This window comes from Furipterus horrens, unplaced genomic scaffold, assembly GCF_987537825.1.
Source record: "Furipterus horrens unplaced genomic scaffold, mFurHor1.1.pri manual_scaffold_1, whole genome shotgun sequence".
Lineage (NCBI taxonomy): Eukaryota > Metazoa > Chordata > Mammalia > Chiroptera > Furipteridae > Furipterus > Furipterus horrens.
The window spans coordinates 195545409-195567225 of record NW_028327171.1 but is presented as its reverse complement, the minus strand read 5'-3'; the positions used below and the strand labels follow the sequence as shown (position 1 = coordinate 195567225).

The 21817-nt window shown below is 41.3% G+C and overlaps 1 protein-coding gene across 1 annotated transcript in view; it reads left to right on the top strand.

Annotated features, from left to right (window-relative positions):
* KLF7 (KLF transcription factor 7) overlaps positions 1 to 21817 on the top strand; it is an 88407-nt gene that overhangs the window by 24932 nt on the left and 41658 nt on the right. The window contains exon 2 of the mRNA XM_090282926.1: positions 16920 to 17550. Within this exon, the coding sequence (XP_090139052.1) occupies positions 16920 to 17550 (631 nt within the window). The remainder of the gene's footprint in view (positions 1 to 16919; positions 17551 to 21817) is intronic.

Sequence of the window (21817 nt, the reverse complement as noted above, 5' to 3'; positions counted from 1 at the left end):
TTTATTGAGAAGTGACTGATCATGACAGTGTACTCAGCCCAAGGAAAGTTTAAAATGTGGTGCCAGACCTCCAGGTTCCTGTAGACTTGTCATAGTACTTACTTCCTCCTGCATGACATTTTATGTTGCCATCTCTGCAAATTTCCCATTCTTGTCTGTGATTGTTCTTCAGAGCAGGGATTCAAGCTGAATGGTACTGGGCAAGAGTAGCTGAGCAGAAGACTTAATAAAGTGCTGCTCATTCATGATTTCCTCCAGCTGGGCTTCTCCTCAAATACAGGATTTCATAGGAAAACTGTGGATGTGTTTATCACTGTCCCCACCAGTCCCTACTGTCCTATTCCTGGACTGTTCCTGAATGTATTGTATATACCTGGTCCCTGTAGGAATTTGAGTTTGTGAATCCCCTCACCTAGTTTTATCAGGCAGGGCATTGTTAACTTCTAGAGGAAACCATCCTCAGGAACGACACCTGTCTGCCTCAGCACTCCAAGTACAACCATGTGGCCTTCTCTTGTGAGACCTCTTCTAGGAGACTGAAACTGCCATCCAGGGTCTGAAGCTGAGATACCTGGATGTAAGCAATTCTGTAAGCAGAGGGATCAGCGTAGTAAATTCCATCTTCCTTGTGCCTTGCTCCCCTTAGGCACGGAAGATTTGGTCATTTGGTCATGAGAAACCGGGACTGAAGAGGAAGTGACTTGAGGAAGGCCACAAAGCTAATTGTGTAGGAGGAGCTGGTAAAGGCCCCTCTGACTTTGGTCTCTGTGGTCTCCATGACATCACATTGCCTTAGATTTTATATACCTATAAGAAGTCCGAAGGTTAAGGGATTTTGATATCCAAGGTTAATTAGGCACCCATCCCAATAAGGGGATTAATTACCTGATTTTTAACAAAGATGGTCTTGCACCATCACACATTTCTGAATCACAGTAATATTCCTCATCCACTGGCCGTTGTCCTTTTTAGATTGTTACTACCAGATGATTAGAGACAAGACCACCTTAAAATGAAATGTTTAGGGTCCATGTAGGGAACAGGGTCAAGTGTCAGTTTTGCCCTTGAGCTGATCTGCTGCCTAGAGTTGGATGGATCCCCTTAGCTGGAGATATGTTACCTGACAAGAGCAAGCTGTTGGCGCCTGCAGTTTTTACGCAGGCATGAAATGCTCACAAGTCTTCTGTTTTCTGTGGTTGCTTTTTCCCTCCTTTTCTTATTGCTGCTTTTATTCCTTCCATGTCCCTTTCCTAACTGCATTTTCTATTTGAATTTGAACAAAAGGGATGAATGATTGATAATACTGGCATTGCAAGGAGCCAAGAACCACTGCTATTATGAAGGACATCAGAGAGGGAGGATGTTGAATCTGGTTTGATTAAATTTGTATTTTTATGTTCATTAAAATTAGGAAATATTTTAAAATGATGTATAACAGATTCAAATACCCCCTCTTAAAAAGAATATTACTTCTGGTTTCCATATATTTGGCATTAATCCAGTAGATAAAATTAAATTCCAAGTAAACTGTATTTATAAATTTTCTCAGTTCCTGTCTTTAAAAAAAGATACTAGTTCCATTTCTTTCTATCTCAATGATTACACTTGATGTTGACAGGTTGGAATGACTGAAATCCTGTTTACTTCTAAAAATCCAACAAGATATGGAACAGGCAGCGAGAACTCAGAAATCTCCTAATGAAGGGTGTTGTCTAAACCAAGAGCACTTGCCCCAGTCTCCCTGGGAGAAATTACATAGAGATATGTAGTTGGAAAGCTTGTGAAATGAAATTTGGGATTGGTTGTTGTGTTTCCAGTTTTGGAAGATCTTGAACCTTTGTTAGGAATACTATTCCTTCAAGGTTACTGAGGGATAATAGTTTGTTGAATTTTTAGAATGTTTTGAGACTCTGGTAGAAGATTCATAGTTGGACCAGAAAAAGCTTAATTATTAAATGTAGCCAAAAACTTTGGGTTCTGTTTCTGGTATCATTGACAGTATGGTTACTGAACTATCAATTGGGAAAACGCAATTTTCTTTACTAGGTTGGATTCCCCACAAATAGGATGGGGATTTTAATCCTTGCAGCCTAATGGTCTCACACAGGGGGATTTTGAGATTACAGGATAAATATTGATGAGCATTTTCAGAAGATTTTCACAACAGACTTCTCTGTAAAAAAGTAAATGTCATTTCATATGGCTTGGACTGGAAAAGTCCAGGTTTCACCTGGCTGCTATAGTTACGACTTTGTTCCTGATTCTGTCAGCCTGCATTCTTGAGCAAATGGAAGGCTTCTGTAGATCTCTGATTCAGTGAATTGTGAGGTGAGAGCTCAGTGTGCTTTTAAGAACAGCCCAGATAAAAGCACCCTTTTCCTTAGGAAAAGTGATCCTTTCATTCACATAGTTGTTTGCAAATCCTGAGACAGTGAATGTCATTTTCACTTTCTGTTCCCCAAAAGCACATGCCAGAACTCAAGTTGTTCAAGGTCAAGCTGAATATGGCCAAATTTCATGGCAATCACAAATCTAGACACATCGAAATATCTCCTTAATTAAGGCACTGGCTCTTCTGGGGCCCACATTCCAGGATTCTCAGTAGAGAAAACATGTTTCCTTTATAAGGGAGTTTTATTAGCAGTAATGTTCCGGTTTGTGGTTCAAGTTAATTAATGATGTAGTCACACTGGTGTTTTGCCATGAGTTTTATTCCAGTAAGTAAGGCACTAGGAAATCGCATTGGCATATCCTGTTGTGCCAAAGAGGAACCCTTAATTTGGACCAGTAAATACACCTGAGTGAGGTCTGTCGACAAGATAGTTTAAGATTTCTTAATGCGGATACTGCCTAAGACTGAGAATTCTTTCACCGTAAACTATAAAGTAGCATGTGCGTTGGTTTCAGAGAGTTTATGCTGTTCTAAAATATATTGTTGCCGACATGATTGAGATCTCAAAGACCCAGCCCACCCACAAGTCTGGTGGACTTGACCTCCATTGTGTAAGGAGATTTGCACCAAGAGCCACCTTTCCCCCATGAGTGTTTTTATTCATTCTAAATCACGGTAGTGTTTTAAAACTTAATTTATGTTGTGCATATGTAGCAAGCTTCCTTGGAGGTTGAAACAACAAAGCAACCAGATTGGAAATTAGATTTCCCCCCCTTATGCTGCTAATGTAGTTCTTGTTCCACTGGGATTTCCCCTTTGCACGGGCTGATGATTTCTTTCAAACTGTATGGAAATTGGTTCAGACAGGAACAAAGGAGAGAAGGGATGGCAGTGATGATTCAAATTAGTGTCTCTTCTTCAATGAGCGTCTGGTGCGCCTGGAAGTGCATGGCATTGTATCAGCTGAGCCACCTAAGGTTAAGTAGCCAGAGCTACTGGAATTCAGACTTCAAGGGCCTCAGCACTTGATTCCTCCCTGTCAAGTTGGGTTGAATCATTAATTTGAAATCTGGAACATCATAATGTGGTTCAGAAATGGGCCAAGCACTATTTACTTCTCTACGTGACGGAAAACTGTCTCTTTCTTTCTTCCTCATCTTTTTCAGCCAGCATGTGACAGATTCCTGCCGCCTGCCATAGCGATTTTCAACCTTTTTCATCTCACGGCACACTTAAGTAATTACTAAAATTCTGCAGCATACCCAAAAATATATTTTTTGCCCATCTGACAAAAAATAGGTATGATTTTGATTCATTCACACCAGACGGCTATATTTTTGCTGGCATTTTTTTATTTGACAATCTAAGGAAAAAGAGGTCAATGCCCTGACTAAAGAGGCAGGTATTGCATGTTTTGAAAATTCTTGCAACACACCAGTTGAAAATTGCTCGTGTAACATAATGAACAGGAGAGGGAACGGCTTTGTGGCCGTGGGAACAGCGTCAGGTTTAGAAAAAGGCATCCGAAATACATTAAAAAGAATGCACACAGACACGCAGGCACAGGAAACCTGTAAAGCTTATATTCAGTATTTGCACCCCTCGCTGTTGCCTAGTTCAAACACCTTACTCTCTTAATTGGATTTTGGCTCCCTTCCAGGTTCAGTGTTTGAGGGTTCCGTATCTGTGAAATAATGATCCTGAAATAAATAGCACCTCTCTGTAGAGATGTCTTTTTATGTAAAATTCGTAAAGGGAATGGGGAGGAAAGAAATGCTTCTGCTTTTAGGAATTTATGGGAATGTCACCCAGATGGGCCAAAACAGGAATTTCCAAGGACCTCATCTATGTAAGTAGACTGTATGGCTATTTAAGAGGACAGAAAACACAAGTTTTTGACAACTGCTAGATCTGTATGGGCTTTGTATTTAAGGACTGATGAATGTGAGATCACTGATATTGGGGACCGAATTGATGTGACCCTCGAGTGCTTCTGAGACCATTGGCTAGAGTTGCCTGTATCAGTGAGGTTCATTTGGGTGATAGAAATAGCAAGAAGTGATGTGCAGTGGGTTGAGCCCCCACCTTTAATGTATTCCCTCAGGACACCAGTTAATAAGCACCTGGTTTGGAGGCCAGAAGACGGGTGGGTTTTGTTCACCTTTGTGACACTCAGGGCATATGATGCAATACAGGCAGCTGAGAGGAAATACCCTCTGTGTATCTGTTTGAAACGGGCGGACGTGAGGACCAAGACTACCCGTTTCATCTTGAGAAGAGGCTCCATTTCACTCCTTTCTGATGAGTATGAGTCAGCGAGTGCTGAGGAGAAATTATGATCGAGCCTTTTGACCTAATGAGGTGGACAATTTAGGATAAAATGAGGTGGAGAGACCATGTAACATCTTCCCTAGCATTCTAGGATTGATTAACTAATTGATTGACTCATTCATTCACCTAGTAAGTCTTTGCATGCCTTTTCCAGGCACTGTACTTCCTACACAGGCACACGCTGTCAGGGCTGCCCTGAGGCCTTTTTTGAACCTAGATGTGCCTCTCAGTTTGGAATATTGGATCTATACCAGACAGTAAGCATTAATTTTTTTTTCAAATGAAAAACATTGAAGGAGATAATAGATAAATATCACTTTTAGTTAAATCTTAAAATACTGATGTATTATACAGGAAATGTTGGTAATAAATGTATACACATTGTTTCTGATGTTCTTTTGGTGAAAAAGGAAGAAATTTTGGTTTTCATCATGCTCTTGGATCCCTGCCTGACCAGGATTGTGCTCACTATTGCTTTTCAACTGGATTGTTTGAGAGTTGCTTTATCCATCCATCCATCCAACCATTCATCCATTCACCCATCAATTTGACAAATGCTTGAGGCAGGCCATGAAACAGGGACAGGTGTAGGTGTCGTTGAATAGCCCACATCCTAGTGAAATTGACATTTAGATGCTGCTAGGACTCGTCGTCGGCAGCCGTCCGTCTCGAGAGACGATGGTGTAGCTTCTTAAGAGTCTATCTGCACCGCCGAGAATGGCTGTGCAGTCCGACTCGGGAGTGACACGGTATCTGTCTCCTCCCGTGTTGAATCGACATCTTGTGATGATGCTGGAGTGTCCTCTCCAGTGAAGCTGAAGCTACAGAGCCTGGGCAGGGTGATATGGAGGGTCTGCTGTTGCCCATGCAGCAGACCCCCCCTCTCTTCGCAGCTGAAGGGTCCAAGGGAAAGACGGAGTCAATACAGCTTGGCTTCAGGTGCGCCGCAGGAGTTGCCGGTGTTGACTACAACGTCAAACCGCCTTAGGGACTCCGGCTCCGGATTATCTGTCGGGGTTTACTCCCTTAGCCTTTCCCCTGAAGAGGTATGCCGCAAGGCAGCGGAGGTTTTTTGGAGTCAGAGTTTTCCTTCTCTGATGTGCCCTGACTGGAAGATTGAACCAGCGACACTTAGCTCGCAGGCCGATGCTCAATCCACTGAGCCAAACCAGCCAGGGCTGCTAGGACTGATATCCATGATAAACCAGAGAATTCGTTTTATAGCATCTTGTTAACTTGGATTAGTGAGTATCTTAGACTTTATAATCAAGGCTGTAAGACCCCTGTGCGGAAGAACATCCATCTCCCCCCTCCTTCTAGGTTCTCCAGTCTCTTCCTTTCACCACCCAGTTGGGCAGCAGAACCTTGTGATCGATCCTGTTCTGAATGAGCCATTCTCACTTTTCAGTCTTGATTTTTCTACTACTATTTCACGGCATCATAGAACCCCAGACTAGTAGGCTTCTTAGAAGTCCAGTCTATTTGCCTGGTAGATGACAAAACTGATCCCAGGGAGGAAAGTCACTCAGCCAGAGCTTCTTGTTTACTTAACCTTTTATACACAACAGCTTTACTTTGACAATTATTTGGTATTGTTTATTTTCCTTTTCCGTGCCCTTGATATGTTTGTTTACATTTATTGTCTTCTTGGATGTGTAGTGAAAAGTCCACTAGTTATACATTAGCTACAACATGCCTAGTGAGTGTTGCAGGCCCTTGTTCCAAGCACTTGACACATATCAAGTGACAGAATTCTCACACCCACCCGTGTTAGGTAGGTTGTATTATCATCCCATTTTACAGATGAAGAAACTGAGGCACAGAAGGGTTAAGTAACTTGCCCAATAGTGATGGGAGCTAGTAAGTCTTTAACCTGAGTTTGGACCCAGGCAGTCTGGCTTGAGGGCCAATACTCTTACCTCCTCTCTTCTGCCTCAAAGTATGCATGGGGCCAGTATATTTCCTTTGCTGCGCAGTGGCACACCCACACAGCCATCTTAAATACTTTGGGAAATTCCAGATACCTCTAATTAAGTAAATGTACAACCATCCAGCTCAGGAGAAGCAGCTTGGTGCTTGGTTTCATTATGTTCTGGCTGCCGTCTTTCACAGTCTGAGGACTATGACAAATATTCCTCTTAGCACTCCCACTTTGTCTTTCACATTCCACTGTGAAAGTTGCCAGTTTTGAAAAAGTCCTCTGGGATCACCAGCCACTAAGTTGCATCTGCCACCGAGGGCTGCAATGGGATTTGAACCTGTTGTTCTTGGGAAATTCAAACTTTGAGTCTGTGTGTTTGTACATTGTATATGTGTGCAACTGTGCTTTGGGGTAAAAGAAGGAATTGTATGTGTATATATATTTTTATGGGGTGAGTAGGGGGAGGGTATATTTAATTAACCCAACTGAGAAGGATATAATATTGTTTCAGAAGGGAGTCAATGAAATAACTGCTTTAAAAAAAAAAAAATCCCAGTAGCCTGAGTCAGGCTGTGCAAGTGATTTAGGAGAGGAAGGGGAGATGACGTAATGGGTTCGGCATGTTCCCATCTTGGCCACTCTGTGCAAAGGGGCCGGGGGAGGTCGGGGAGGGTGTGTACAAAGTTAACAGGAGCTGGTGGGGGTGAGTTAGAGCAGGTTGTAAAACAGGATTAATCACCCCTTGTCAGACCTTTCCCTGTTACTGTGTTTTCAGTACTTTTGGTTTGAATGAAGGCTCTCTGGCCAATTAATGTTTGTTTCCTTTGGCAAGACCTGTTGGGGGAGAGGATGAGATTGGTGAGTTTAAATTTTTTGTTTTGTTTCTGTGTTTTGGAAGAAGAGGCAAGTAACGTGAGTTTGGGTTTTTAATGACAGCTCCCCACCCCTTAAGAGGCAAGAGGCAAGACATGGCCAGCTGGTGCCTGGAACTGACACAGGTGCAGAGGCTGTGGGGGGTGGGGAGCCAAGAATAATTACAGGTTTCTGAAGCATTAGGCTCTGCCTGACACAAGTGCTCATGGTGAAAACTGCTTTTTATGGAAGATTAATGGTGAAGCTGAAAAACTGTCAGGGCCGTTGTTGTTCTTGGGAAGCCATCATTCCTCTGAGGGGATGCCTTCTCCCAGGTCCTTGGGCTCTTGTGAGTTCCTAGGACAGAGAGAGCCCTCCTTCCTGAGCAACGACTGATGGTGTTCTCATGCACAGGGACGGGATTTTCCTTTAGGAGTGTCTCTTTCTGCATTTTTTTCTGTCTTAAACCTCACTTTCAGCCAACATCTAAGTCTTTGCTCTAGTATAGGATGGTGTAGGACTCTTAAGGCATATATTTAACTTTGTCAATGAAAATGTAATGACCAAAGCAGGGACAGCTAATGAAACTTATTTTCAAGCTATAAAGTTAACAGATGGGATTTCCTCCAGTGTGTGTCCAACTAAATAGAGGCTTAGTTTAGCCATAAGAGGATAGCAGACATAAGTGTGCGATCCAGCTGTGTATGAGCAGTGGTATCTTTTCACCACTCAGAAGACAGGATTGAGTTACAGTCCAAGTAACCGGCCAAGTAATAGCAAGTAAGTCTTGTTAAGGGCTGATGGAGGGTAGGTGCAGCAATTGTGGGTGGGTAGAGACCAGAGTGATAGACTTCAAATTGATATGTTCTGAAAAGTAGCGTCTGGAAAAAACAACCCTGGACCAAGATACAAAGACCTCTGGGTGCATGGGCCATCATGTCCCTAGTGGAGACTCTTCATGTAAGGATCATAGACACTGAAGGAAGACAATGCTTTTCCAAGTCGTTGGAGGTATGGGGGGGGGAGCCCAGTGCTCTCTTTCAAGGAGCGTCAGACCTGGGCTCCATTTCTGCCCAGGTTATGTGACTTTAAAACTCACTTTAACATTTAATTCAGATTTGAGTTGTCTAGGGGATTTCTTTTATATGCAGCAACTAAGGAATCCTTGGAAGATGAAAGAGGTTTTTGAGGCCACTTATTTCAAAGACATTACCCTCTCCATAGGCCTCTAATCTTGTCTTCTTCCTTCCCTGCCTCCCCAAGGAAAAATATACCAACACATATTTTCTTTTATGTTGGAATAGTTTGGGGAGGAGAAATGCTGAAGAAGTTTCAGTAGAAATTCCCTGACTTTCATGTTTATTTAGAATCCAGTTAATTTTCACAGCATTGTCTCAGAATTTAGAAATTACTAGAGGGAAATATTTAATTTGGTTTCAGCTCCAGCAACCGGTTGATGTGAGAAACAGTGGAAAGGAATGCAAGCTTACACAGTTCCAGTACTGTGTTATTTTGTGTAGTTCAGCAGTTCTGACAGTGATGTGTAATACTGGTGTATCTCTGGGGTGTGCTATTGATGGGTTTTTTAAAACCTAACAGCTAAAAAATGCAGTAGGAGATTTTCACTTATCCCATATACTCACTTACATTTTCTAGACTACATTCATTCTCTTTTAACCTTCCACCCTCCTATTCGCTGGCAGTGAAAGTCAAGAAAAAGTAAATATTTATTTTAAAATTTTTACAGGAATCACTTTTCAGTTCTCACAAGGTTGATTCTCGTCACTGGTTCATATATCCTTTCTATCCTTTTTAGGTTCAGTGTTAGATTCTCCTTCTCAAACCTGCTTTGAAATGTTGAAACCTAGGAAGGTGGGCAACAAGGTTCATGTGCTTGGTGTCAGAGGTTTCTCCCATGGGCTTACTGAACTTATTAATCATGGTGCTTCTTGCCCCTCCTCCAACCCCTGAGAAAAATGGTACTAGGCCTCTCTGGCCTGCTCTCTACTTCCTTTCCCATCTTTCAACTCAGACCTAATTTTAAAAGACTAGAAATGTGTCAGAACCATTGCACCATATCATCCTTGGGAGGGAAATAAATCATACAGGTCCCATAAATACCAATCTTTTCATTCTATAGAGGTTTCCAAGTTGGTTTCAGGGGTCAAAATAAAGAAATAAATAAAGATTTTGCTAAAGAGTGTGACGTGTAAGCACATTCATAAGTTAGAAAAGCGTGAGTGTTTTAGAAGATCACTTTTAAAGAGAAGCCCAAACTATGCTACTATCACTAGTTTGTGTCACTTGAAATTTTCATTCTGCGATATGAGTGAAGATTTCAAAGCATAAAAAAGTAATTAAGCTTTGGGACACTCCCAGGAGAAAGGTAAGAGGTTCGTCTCCTTGTTGCTGCTGTACTTCAGACTCTCTGGAGACTATGGCACCATGGTTAATAGCATGTGACAAAACCGCACATAATAAATGTCAGAAAGGTGCCCCCATGGGCAGCTGAGTGCAGGTCACCTGCAGTGTGTAATTACCTGGGTGAGCATTCTTTCTGGGGAATCAAGTCCACCTCTTCCTCACTGGAAAAAGTGTCAGTAGCATTATCATCATCATCACCAGGTCAAGGTCTGATCTCAGAAGAAGCATGACTTGGCAAATTTCCATGAAGTGGGAAGCTGTATTTCTCCATATTTTTGCACCTGTGTTTTTCCTCCTTTTTTTTTTTTCTCATTGTACTTTTAACTCTTTGATCTTCTAGGTGAATGAAATAGGTGGAATACTTGGGATTAAGGACAGCTGACTGAAGGGATCAGATGACTAATAATTGATTACAACCATAGATTGTGTTTTATTCCAGGGGGGGAAAATATTAGCAAAATGCAATTTCTTTTATTTAGTTATTTTTGACTCACCAACACAAGTATATGTGGATCCAGAGACATTCAATAATTTCTCATAATGACACAGTTATCGAGTGGTGGCAAAAATATTGGACCAATGGCTTATCTTTTGTTCAAATAAAAAGACACAGAAATAAAAACTAGAACATTTTCTGTTCTAAATACTTGGTTTGAAAGGGATGACATTGAGGAACTGGGACTGCAGTCCCCCCACCCGAACATTGATGGTGATGGTGACAGAATTGGGGTTGTGAGGTGATTTTGGCTCATTTTTTTTCAGAAAGTTCTAACCCTTACAACTTGACACCACTTCAGACACTGAGACACCTCTGCCATTTGAGATAAAACAGGTAGCAGTTTAGCTCTAAATGATTATTTTTATTGTTTGAGAACCGATGTGGTATGACTACTGTGATCATTGCTTTTAAGGAGATCATGATCTTAACAAACCAGACATACTACCAGTTTATGGACTCTTAGATTCATTCTGGAGATACTGTTTAATTGTCCGGGATTGAGATGGGGTGGCTGTCAACACCTGGCAATCAGCTATTTTCTTAACTCCATTTTTTTCTAGACCAGGCTTCCTGAAAGAGAAACTTTATGTTGAACTTTGAATGAAAATGATTGGTGGGAAGGAAGATGAAAGACTGTGTTAAGCATATGGGCATAACATAAAGTAAAGAGAGGAAAAATAGGTGAAGGCTAAGCCTTTGGGAGGGTTGTAGGAAGAATGGCAGAAGAGATTGTAATCCTGACTGGCAAGCTTCATGTAATTTATGATGAGATGAGGACAGGTTGAATGAAAGTCATTTTGGTAACCCTGGTATCACCATGTCCCTATATGACCCAATTTCGTTTTTTTGTTTTTTTTTTTTAAAGATTTTATTTATTTATTTTTAGAGAAAGGGGAAGAGAAGGAGAGAAACATTGATCTATTGCCTCTCAAGTCCCCAACTGGGAATCTGGCCCAGAACCCGGCCTGCCACCCAGGCATGTGCCCTGACCAGGAATTGAACCTTTTGGTCTGCAGGACAACACCCAACCTGCTGAGCCACACCAGTCAGGGCTATATGACCCAGTTTGTCACATTACTTAACAAGTCTTTGTGCTACAAGACTTGGGATATCCTGTTCTCCATCAGCTTCTGACTTTGGAGCCTGTCATAGAAGTAGTAGGCATGGCAATAATAGCTTTGAATTTTTTTTTTTAAACTAAGTCTTGGATTATCTTCTTTAATAAGCATGTTTCAACAAGTAATAAGGCTGTGAGCAGAATGGAGAAGGTATTTTAAAAAGATTTCAGGATGGCAATTTCATGTGATATTTGTTAGGTAACTAAGAGAAGAAGAAACTATGAATTTCAAAGTTCAGTTATCGGAGAGCCTTCAAAAAGCTCATCTGTGACTTAAATAATAAGAAAATTACTTTGTACTAAGCACATTTCCTTCCCATTGCTGACTAATGGATTTTTGAGGGGGTAGAGGTTGAACCAAGCCTTGAGTTGTATTGTTAAGTGAGGCTGAGAGAAGCCTTATTTTTCCAGGGTAAGGTACGAGACAGACATAATTTGTCATTAAATTGAGATTTGCCAACTCAGATTTGGAATTTGCTTTCTAAAGTGTCATTGGGACAAAGTGAATCTTTGGTTTTGGTAGAAAAACAAACATTTGAACTCTGTATCCAAATTGATAGTCTGGAGATGTTCCTAGTTTGTTATTTGGTGTTTTCTTCTATATCTCTCTCTCTTTTGAAATTATTTAGACTTACAGAAAAGTTGCAAAATTAGTACATAAAGTTCCCGTATATATTTTGCTCAGCTTCCCCTAATGTTACATAACCATAGTACAACTATCAGAGCCAGGAAATTAATATTGATATGATACCATTAACTAATCTGTACACTTTATTTGAAATACATATTTTTCCCACCAAAGTCCTTTTTAAAATCCAGGACCCGTGCCAGGATTCATTGCACTTAGTTATCATATCTCCTTAGTTTCCTTCAATCTGTGACAGCTTTTCAACCTTCCTTTGTTCTTCATGACCTTGATACTTTTAAAGAATACCAGCTAGTTATTTTGTAAAATGCCCCTCAATTTGAGTTGGTCTGATGTTTTCTCATGATTAGATTCTGGTTATATATTTTTGGCAGGAATGACACAGAATAACGTTGTACTCTTGTCAGCCTATCATATCAGTGGTACATCATATAAATATGTCTTATTACTAGTGCTGCCAACTTTGATCATGTGGTTAAGGTGTATATGCCAGGTTTCTCTACTGTAAAGTTACTATTTTTGGCTTTGTAATTAATATTTTGTTTGGAGGCACACTTTGAGACTAGGCAAATATCTTGTTTCTCATTATACTTCTATCTACTAATTTTAACATCCATTGGTGATTCTTGCCTGTAGTCATTATTTTATTGGTTGCCTAACGGAGATTTTCTGTTTTTATCATTGTAATTATACTGTAAGGAGGAGCTGTCCCTTCTTCCTTTACTTATTCAGTTATTTCTTTATATCACTATAGATTCATAGGTATTAATTTTGTTCCATGGGTTAGTCCATTATTGTCATTATTCATTTTTGTTGTTCACATCATCCAGATTTGGCTCCAGAGCGCCTTCAAGTTGGCTCCTGACCCTTTTTGACATACCGCCATCACTTTTTGAGCACTTCTTTACCTTTTGGTACTGCAAAATATTCTAGGCTCATCTTTTCTACTCTTTGCTCCAGCCTTTGAATCATCTATTTTACCAAGGCATCCTGGTTCCTTTATTAGATAATGATATTTAGAAACCAATATCTCAGCCCTGGCTCCTGTGGCTCAGTGGATTGAGCGTCAGCCTGTGAGCCAAGTGTCGCTGGTTCAATTCCCAGTCAGGGCACATGACTAGGTTGCACTTCAGGTCCCTAGTTGAGGGCGCGAGTAAGAGGCGACCACACAGTGATGTTTCTCTCCCTCTCTTTCTCCTTTCCCCTCTCTCTAAAAAAATAAAATAAAATAAATAAACAAACAAATAGAAACCCATATCTCTGTGCCAGGTGTGCTCACTGTTACTGGAGTGTCTTTGCTTGGTAGATTCTTCCCATAGACAGAGCTAGGCGATATATGTATATAGATTCATACGTGTATATACACATTTATTTCTTTAAATACCTCTGTGTGGTTATATTAAAATCTATGTGTAAATAAAGATACCTCAAATTCTAATTAAACATTATAGGCATTTGTTAATAGAGTTCTAATAATCATTTTAAAAAAACGTTGGAGACAAACTTTCTCTGTGGCTTGGAAATAATCTAGCATTAAAACCCTCCTCATTCTTAACATTTCAATCTTCCAACACTATTGATGAGTTTCTGACTGACAGAATCTTCTCTATCTAAACTTTATCTCTAGCAGATATTACAAGAAGTAGCTTTCGTAAGACAAAAATTATTCCACAGTGATTTCACAGGGCTGTCCAGCACATCTTAATTGGGTACTCATGTTTCTCTATTTCTCAGATGGAATAAGAATGCCCTGTATCAGGACTGCCAACATTAAGTGGTCCAAATTTTCCCATATTTTAGTGATGGGAGGTATCTTCATACTTAGATCATCAGCGTGACTCATGTGCACCTGGTACTCAAACTAGGGCATACTGGATATGTTATTATTTTTTAATCCTCACCCAAGGATATCTTTACAGTATTCCCTCATTTATGGGTATTACATTCTAGACCCCCCCCCCCCCGCACAAAGTAGGAACCTTACATTTATTCTACATGCTTAAACCTATGTAACTTTAACAGCATATGTATACAGTACCGCAAAATCCTGCGATATAGCAAAAAATCTGTGATAAATAATTAAATATAATATTTTTAAAAATCCCGCGATACAGTGAGACCACAATAAGTGAACTGCGGTATAGAGAGGGACTACTGTATTGATTTGAGAGAGAGAGAGAAACATTGATGTGAGAGAAAAATACTGATCAGTTGAACTCCTGCATGTGCTCAGATGAGGATTGAACCCCCAAGCTAGGTATGTGCCCTGACCAGGATTCAAACCCACAACCTATTGATGTACAGGACAATACTCCAGCCAACTTAGTCACCCTGCCAGGGCTGGGTAGGTTATTTTTTAATTTTCCCAGAAAAGTATCTAAATTGTTTAGAATAGCTCAGTTCCTCATAACTCTGAATATAAGGAGATATGAACTTCCTAACAATCAGAGCAATTATTTAGTGACTTTCAAATCTTTGAGCTGCAAAGTATATAAGAGGAGATGGCATACAAAAACTATCTATAGACAGTGGTGACTGGGGGTGTAAAGTAGTGCTTCCATGTGAGTGAGGGAAGTGCCTCAAGGACTGCTCATAACCCATGATTCAGCTGATTTTTACCTGAAACATACCTGTGTCTCTAAGGTCTGGTTCTGCTCTTTGGACAAAGCTACAAAAGCACTTGTGTTCCAGAAGACATGTGTTAGTGGTCATTTCTAGGATTGTTAGCCTCAGCATGACTCAGGATAGGGTTCTGCAGATGGCTTTTGTAGAGTGGAGTAGAGTAGAATAATTAAAATAATGGCATAAAGTTGATTTTATCTTTGTTTGTTAGATGTTATGTACCTGTTGGGTCCCAGACACTGTGCTTGGTAGGTGACGGTTCAAAAAGAGAAGGGGAAGTTTAAGGGAGGTTTCAGGAGTGAGATCTTTTAATTCAGAAGTGAATTAACTGGAGCTAAGACTGAGGGTTTTAATACTGGAGAGAAGAAAATGGTCATTTCTAGCAATGAGATGGAAAAAGGAAAGGGAATTCAGAAACGGGGCAAGTGTGGATAATGCAAATTTACAGACCTGAGAAGGTGATAGTGCTTCTGGTTTCAGATATAAAGTGGTGGGAAGCTACTCAGCAAGAGCTATTATTTAATTAATAAGTGAAGTAGAATTAAAAGTTACTTTTCCAGTAAGCTTTCCTACAATAATACCTCCATGTTAAAGAGTGTAGAATTCATTGTCCATTCATCTCCTGAGAACTTACCAGCACACTTTATCATTGTGTTACTTGCTATCACCTTGTGTTGTAAAGTCATGTCATTTTTGGCTTGCAATTGTTTATTCTGTTCCTGCGTCACATGGATCTATTACTGTCTTCTAACACACAGTGAGCTTTGCACCCTGCTGTGAACACAGTAGTTGAATGTACGCTTGTGACATGAGTGTTCAATGAAGATTGGAACTAGTTATTAGTTTATATTATTTAAAACCAACAGTGAGACCGAAAGGTGACTCACAGCTAAAAGTCTGTTCTTTTATTCAGTAATGCAGTTTTATCCAAAGGTTGATTTTAAAACCAGTCTTTTGAAATCTTACCACAATAAAATCTTTGACAGATGCAATACAACTAGATACATCATTAAAATATATTCTTAACAGAATAAAGGCCTAAAATCAGAACACTGGTTGGAAATGTAGAAGCTGTACGGAGGCAGTAAATTAGGAGTTAGTCACGTTTTAAATTTGCCATAGGTAAGTTCTTTGTTGAAGCTCAAAAGTTAGAACAAATTGAGCTGGTCTAAGTTAGCGCCATGGTTTTATACAAGATTCTGGAAGGGTAGGATTTTTAAGTGAGGAGAGCTTTTAGACCAGAAAGTTAAATGTCCATTTTTGCCATACAAGGGCTTCCGCCATCTTAGAAAGACTTAGATGCGCCGGGGAGGAAGATTTGTTGAAACTGTGAACTTCTTGCTCCTTTTTTCTCTATTTCTTTACCAGGTAAAATCTGATTGGGCTTTATCTTTAACAAGCTGTGTTTGAGCTTATTTTTATCACCTAGTCAGAGATGTTAAACCATTGTAATGGACTCGGGCTCCTTGCTACAAAGTATGTAGCACTTGTGTTTTGAATAACGTCCTGTAAACAACGGGGGGTTTTTGTAAAGGCATTCTTTTAGAACAGTATTCATTTCTGATGGACAGGGAATCCATGCCCCTGGTTGGAAGGTCGTCCCTTAGTGTGGGTGGACATGGTTTGCTCTTCAGAGCCAGTTGGAATATAGGGTTAGTTTTGTGATTTGCTCATCTATCTGAGAAATAAATTTGCACGGTGGGGGGTCTTGTCTTGCTATGAAAACCTTGTCTGATTCTGTTGCTTCTGGCTTACATGGGAACTCCTAGGGCTTCCTGAAGCATCTCCCCTGCTGAACTGGATTGTGGGGCAGGACAGTATTTTAACATTGAATGCTCTCTGGGATCTTGATGGTGCGAGATAGCCCTTCTGGGCCTTTAGTTTCCCATCGAGTCTAGTAGTTGAACTCAGATGATGTGACTTTAGGAACCCTTCAGGAGTATTCAACGGGTAAATAACAAGGTCAGACCTTTTAGTGGGAGAGTCTCAGATACGAGCCATGGAACCATTCTCTGTATCCTTCTGAATTTTCCTCCTCTGCCTGTCAACGCGTGGCCTCATGGTGTTCTTGGCCTCTGATAGCTGTTTCTTTCCCCCCCTCCTTCCCCTCTGCAGACATGCCTTGAATTGGAACGCTACCTACAGACGGAGCCAAGGAGGATCTCGGAGACCTTTGGCGAGGACTTGGACTGTTTCCTCCGCGCTTCTCCGCCCCCGTGCATTGAGGAGAGCTTCCGGCGCTTAGACCCCCTGCTGCTCCCCGTGGAGGCGGCCATCTGCGAGAAGAGCTCGGCAGTGGACATTTTGCTCTCTCGGGACAAGTTGCTCTCTGAGACCTGCCTCAGTCTCCAGCCAGCCAGCTCTTCTCTAGACAACTACGCAGCCGTCAACCAGGCCCAGCTCAACGCAGTGACCTCATTAACGCCCCCATCGTCCCCTGAGCTCAGCCGCCATCTGGTCAAAACCTCACAGACTCTCTCAGCTGTGGATGGCACAGTGACGTTGAAACTGGTGGCCAAGAAGGCCGCACTCAGCTCAGTCAAGGTGGGAGGGGTGGCAACAGCAGCAGCAGCCGTGGCGGCAGCTGGGACAGTTAAGAGTGGACAGAGTGACAGTGAACAAGGAGGGGTAGGGGCTGAGGCGTGCCCCGAAAACAAGAAGAGGGTTCACCGCTGTCAGTTTAACGGGTGCCGGAAAGTTTATACAAAAAGCTCCCACTTAAAGGCCCACCAGAGGACTCACACAGGTAGTGGTACAAGTTGGCCGCACGTGGTTTCTTCTTTTTCTTCCTTTAGCCTCCTGGTGGGAAGGGCTTCTCTTTGTTCCGAGAAATGGCATCCCTGCCAACTAGGAGGTGGTAGAGAGGCAGGAGGGCCTGGGTGGGAAAGCAGATGACTCCCTTGTTACCTTAAGATCTCCAGGTGTCCTGAGCACAGGACACAGGTTTGTCACTTGCTGGCTGTAAGCCTTTCAGAGGCAGTGCCAACCACAGCATAGGATCAAACAATTCTGAGGTTGCATGAACAGGGGCTCTGGTAGTGTGACTCACAGCCTTCTCTGATACTTGTGTTTGTCACTTTCTGACACTTTTCATTGTTTTATCAGTGTAGTCCTGCAGTTTTGAGCAACACTGGAATCTGAGGAGGCACATTTGAAAGAATTCAGTTAAACAAGGGAGCCACGGTGTCCCCATTCACTCTTTCCCCAGCATCCCTGATTTTTCATCAAAGTCACCAACAGCAGGAGGGTTTCAGAGTTCATTAGATGTGATCATTCTATAATTAATTGGCATCTCCTCTTTTGCATTGTTCTCTGGCACATGCTTTATGGAGAGATTGGCAGAATGGCTTTTTAATGAGCTTGTTACTGAGAAGTTGCTAAAGTGATTACATTGCTATGTGTGTGGTAGGGGTGGGGTGAGGAACGGATGGGGACTGTATATTTTACTCAGGACTTCTGTAGTGGCTCCCAGGAATCATATTGATCTTTGGAGCAGTGGTATAATTTGGAAGAGTGGGGTTTACAGAGAAAAGGCTGAGACTGGCATTTTCCTTCAAACTGGTCTTCGTTTTCTGCTTTGAGATGGAAGCTTTAGGGCTGGTGTCTCTTCTTGGTGTTAGCATCTTAGGAGCAATTACTGTCATTGCTGGGTTTTAAATGAGTCCCTGACAGTGTACTGCCTGTATGGTTTTTGCCTACTGCTTGCATAGTACAAGCTGAATAGGGAAAACTCCAAAAGTATAAGCAACGGAATAAGAATCTTGTTGGAGAGAAGTGGACGATGTATCTAAGCTAGGCAGTGTCTGGCAAGAGTTCTTTTGGGGCTTTTCTGGTGCTCTCTGGTGGTTCATGGACTGTGCCCCCAAGGAATTGTGCAAAGCTCATTGGCTGGAAGAACATAGAAGCCTAGGTTCTAATGTCAACTCTGCCACTAACTAGCTCTGTGGCGTTGAGTGTCCCTTTACCTCACTGGGCTCATTGTTCACATCTATCATATGATCTGGCTCTTTAAGCCCCTGTCAGCTCTACTGTTCTGGGGTTCTGTGAAGTGTCTATGTTCAGTACAGGAGAACTTTCCTGAAGTAGGGAGGTATAATACACAGCTGGAAGAAATCATTTTGATCCACAAAGTTCTTCCCACAGGAGGATGAGTGCTGCCATTGCTTCCTCGAAGCATAGTACTCGGGCATGCACTTCTTTAGCTCTGAACTTCATTTCCCACGTGGCTCTTGCTTGGTTCAGGGGCAGGTCTCCTAACACAACCTTTGAGCCCTGTGGCTCAGTTGCAGAGTCCCATTCATGGTTTCCCATCAGAGTTTGCATTCAAGTTCTCCACTCCACATACACCTATGCTGATGCTTCCTATTGTTAACGTTATTTCTCTCTGATATTGTCCTCAAGGTCATTTCTTTCTCAAGTCAATGAGTAAAGTAATGACAAGACGTTGCAGTGTCCCGGGCTGCAGTCGTGACTCATCTCCTGTTCCCCACAGGAAACCAGAGGAAGCAGGATGAGGCGACAATGTCGAGTTTCATTATTAGGGGTATGGAATTCATGGTTATGGACACATTGCTGAATTATTGACAGTAAGACAGGCTACAGCATGCCTAGTATGGTGTCTGGACAGTTTGGGGGAAGCAAGATTACTTTTTGTGGGGATGGGGGGAATTCAGAGCATTTTCTTCTTTGTCTTATCCCTCTTTCCAACAGATGTGCCAGAAGGATAACTTTTTGGAGTGATATGTTATTTGGTGCTTTGTTTTGGGGGCATTGTCTCCTCAATGATTATCAAAGTGGAGTTCATTATGTTCCCCAGCATCTCTAACCACTTTACATATGCTGGGTTGAAGTGCAAAGACTCCTCCACATAGAGAATTCACTGAGAGAGGCCCCGTGCGCTGCTGGAAAGGCTACATTGCAGAATGATTGAGAGCAGTAGTTAGATGGACTTGGGTTTGAGCTTTTGCTCTACGACTTCCTAGGTTTATGGCCTGTATAAGTTATTTATCTTTACCGAGTCTCATCATCCTCATCTGTAAAATAGGGACAATTTGTGGTCACCTCCTAGGTTGTTTTGAAGATTAAATGAGAAACTCTATGTAAAACACTTGTAAGAGCTTATTGAAAGATAGTGGTAGGGTTCACTGTGGTTAATTATTATTACGGTAGGTATTGAGTGGTGATGACTTCATGAAAAAGAAAAAACCAGCACTTAGCCAAAGTTAAATACCAGCAAAAAGCAAGAAGTTCTGCTGTTCTCATTCTTGCACTTTTGCAGTATGGGTGACGGTGCTCATGGGCACCAGGTGTGGAGGGTGAGACTGGACATGTAAGCATGGGCCATTGAAGTTGACGCTAATGTAGACCAGGGCTTTTCTAAGACAACATGGGAAGCAATCGCCTTGCATCCTGAGAGCCAAGCATGGAGGGGAAAGTACGTGCTTAGAAGAAAAAGAAAAGGGCAAGAGGGAGGCAGAGATGGGGATGAGGGATTGGGAGAGGGAATATGAATTAATTTGGATTCAATGGATGAGAATCAGAGTATTTATTTGGAATTGGTGTGAATGGGGCACATGGGGAACTGAAACAAAGGTGATAATTTATGTGGTGTGGATGAACTAAGAATAATGAAAAAAGCATGAAGGATGAAATCAGATTAAGTGCAGACATATCAAGGAAATGGACTAGTAAAAGCTGGAGGGCAAAGGTATATGGTGATGGGATTTCAAGATGAGTCTGCTGATATAAATGAGTGGATGGGGGAGAGCTGCTGACGAATGTTGAAATAAAGTAAAAACAAAACAAAACACTTCTTGTTGGATTTAGGCAAGCTTTTTCAACACTGGGCTCACTTTAGTTCAGTGAAAATATGTCCTTACCTTTCAGTTGGGGAACTATTTGGGGACAGGAAAAAAAAAAAAGATGAGAAAACCATCCAGGAGAAATATTGGCATTTTGTTCTCTAGGGTTATATATATGCTCCCTTGTCTGTATGTGGATATGTTGGAAAGGAGACACTTGCAAAAATGATATCAAGTCAAATGTATGGGTCAATGTGTATTCATAAGACAATACTTTGTTAGTAAGGTGAGATGGCCTTAATTGAGGAGTCTTTAAAGTGTTATTCATTTAATCTTTATATAGATAGAATTTAGAATTTACTGAGCTGGAAAAGGTATGCTCTCCCCAGTTCAGCCCCTTTGGCTGTTTTTTGAGGATGCTGAATCCTATAAACTTTTTGCTCTGTGGGATGTTAGGCAATGAGGTGATTTTTCTTTTTTCAGGTAGCAGATGTTCAAGTTGGTAGCTAGAGCACAAATACTGGATACCCAAGGAGGTGAAGTTATGGATGGGGGACCCAGGGGGTGGGGGTGGGGGGTGGAAGAAGATGAGGCCAGGACTGGGACAAAGGGAATATTGTGAAGTAGCAGAATCTCAGTGAAAGGAAGCATATAAAAATGGACATATGGTTTATTCATTGGGAAGAGCACTTAGTGCTGGCATGAGTGAAAAAATGTCCTTTAGCAGCCGAGCCATTACAGACCTTTTCCCCCACTGTTTTCTGCTCTTTGTATAATATATTTTTCTTTCTCAGTAATTCAACCATTATGATCATAATCATGTTCATCTTCTTATACTCAGATAAATAATCCTTATATTTTGATGCAGGAGAAACCTTTACTTTCAGTTTTCTAAAAATCAGTTTATTATGCTCATTTTTAGCAAAAATCAATTTGTTAAAATTTTAGTAGATTCTATGCAAAAAGAAAAAATTCTTTTTTACATTTCTTTTTAATTATGTTGGAGATGAAAAAAAAGCTTGTGATTGAAATGATGCTTTGTGTTAAATGAGCAGTCTTTTCTAGCATGGGAATTCATATATAAGCATGCTCACATTTATAATGGTAAGAGTGAGTCATGTTGGTAAAGTCAGGACAAAGGCTAGCAATGACATCTATGGTGGTTGGTCACAGAGGACGGAGAAAAGAGGCCATGTTGTCACATGTGCTATT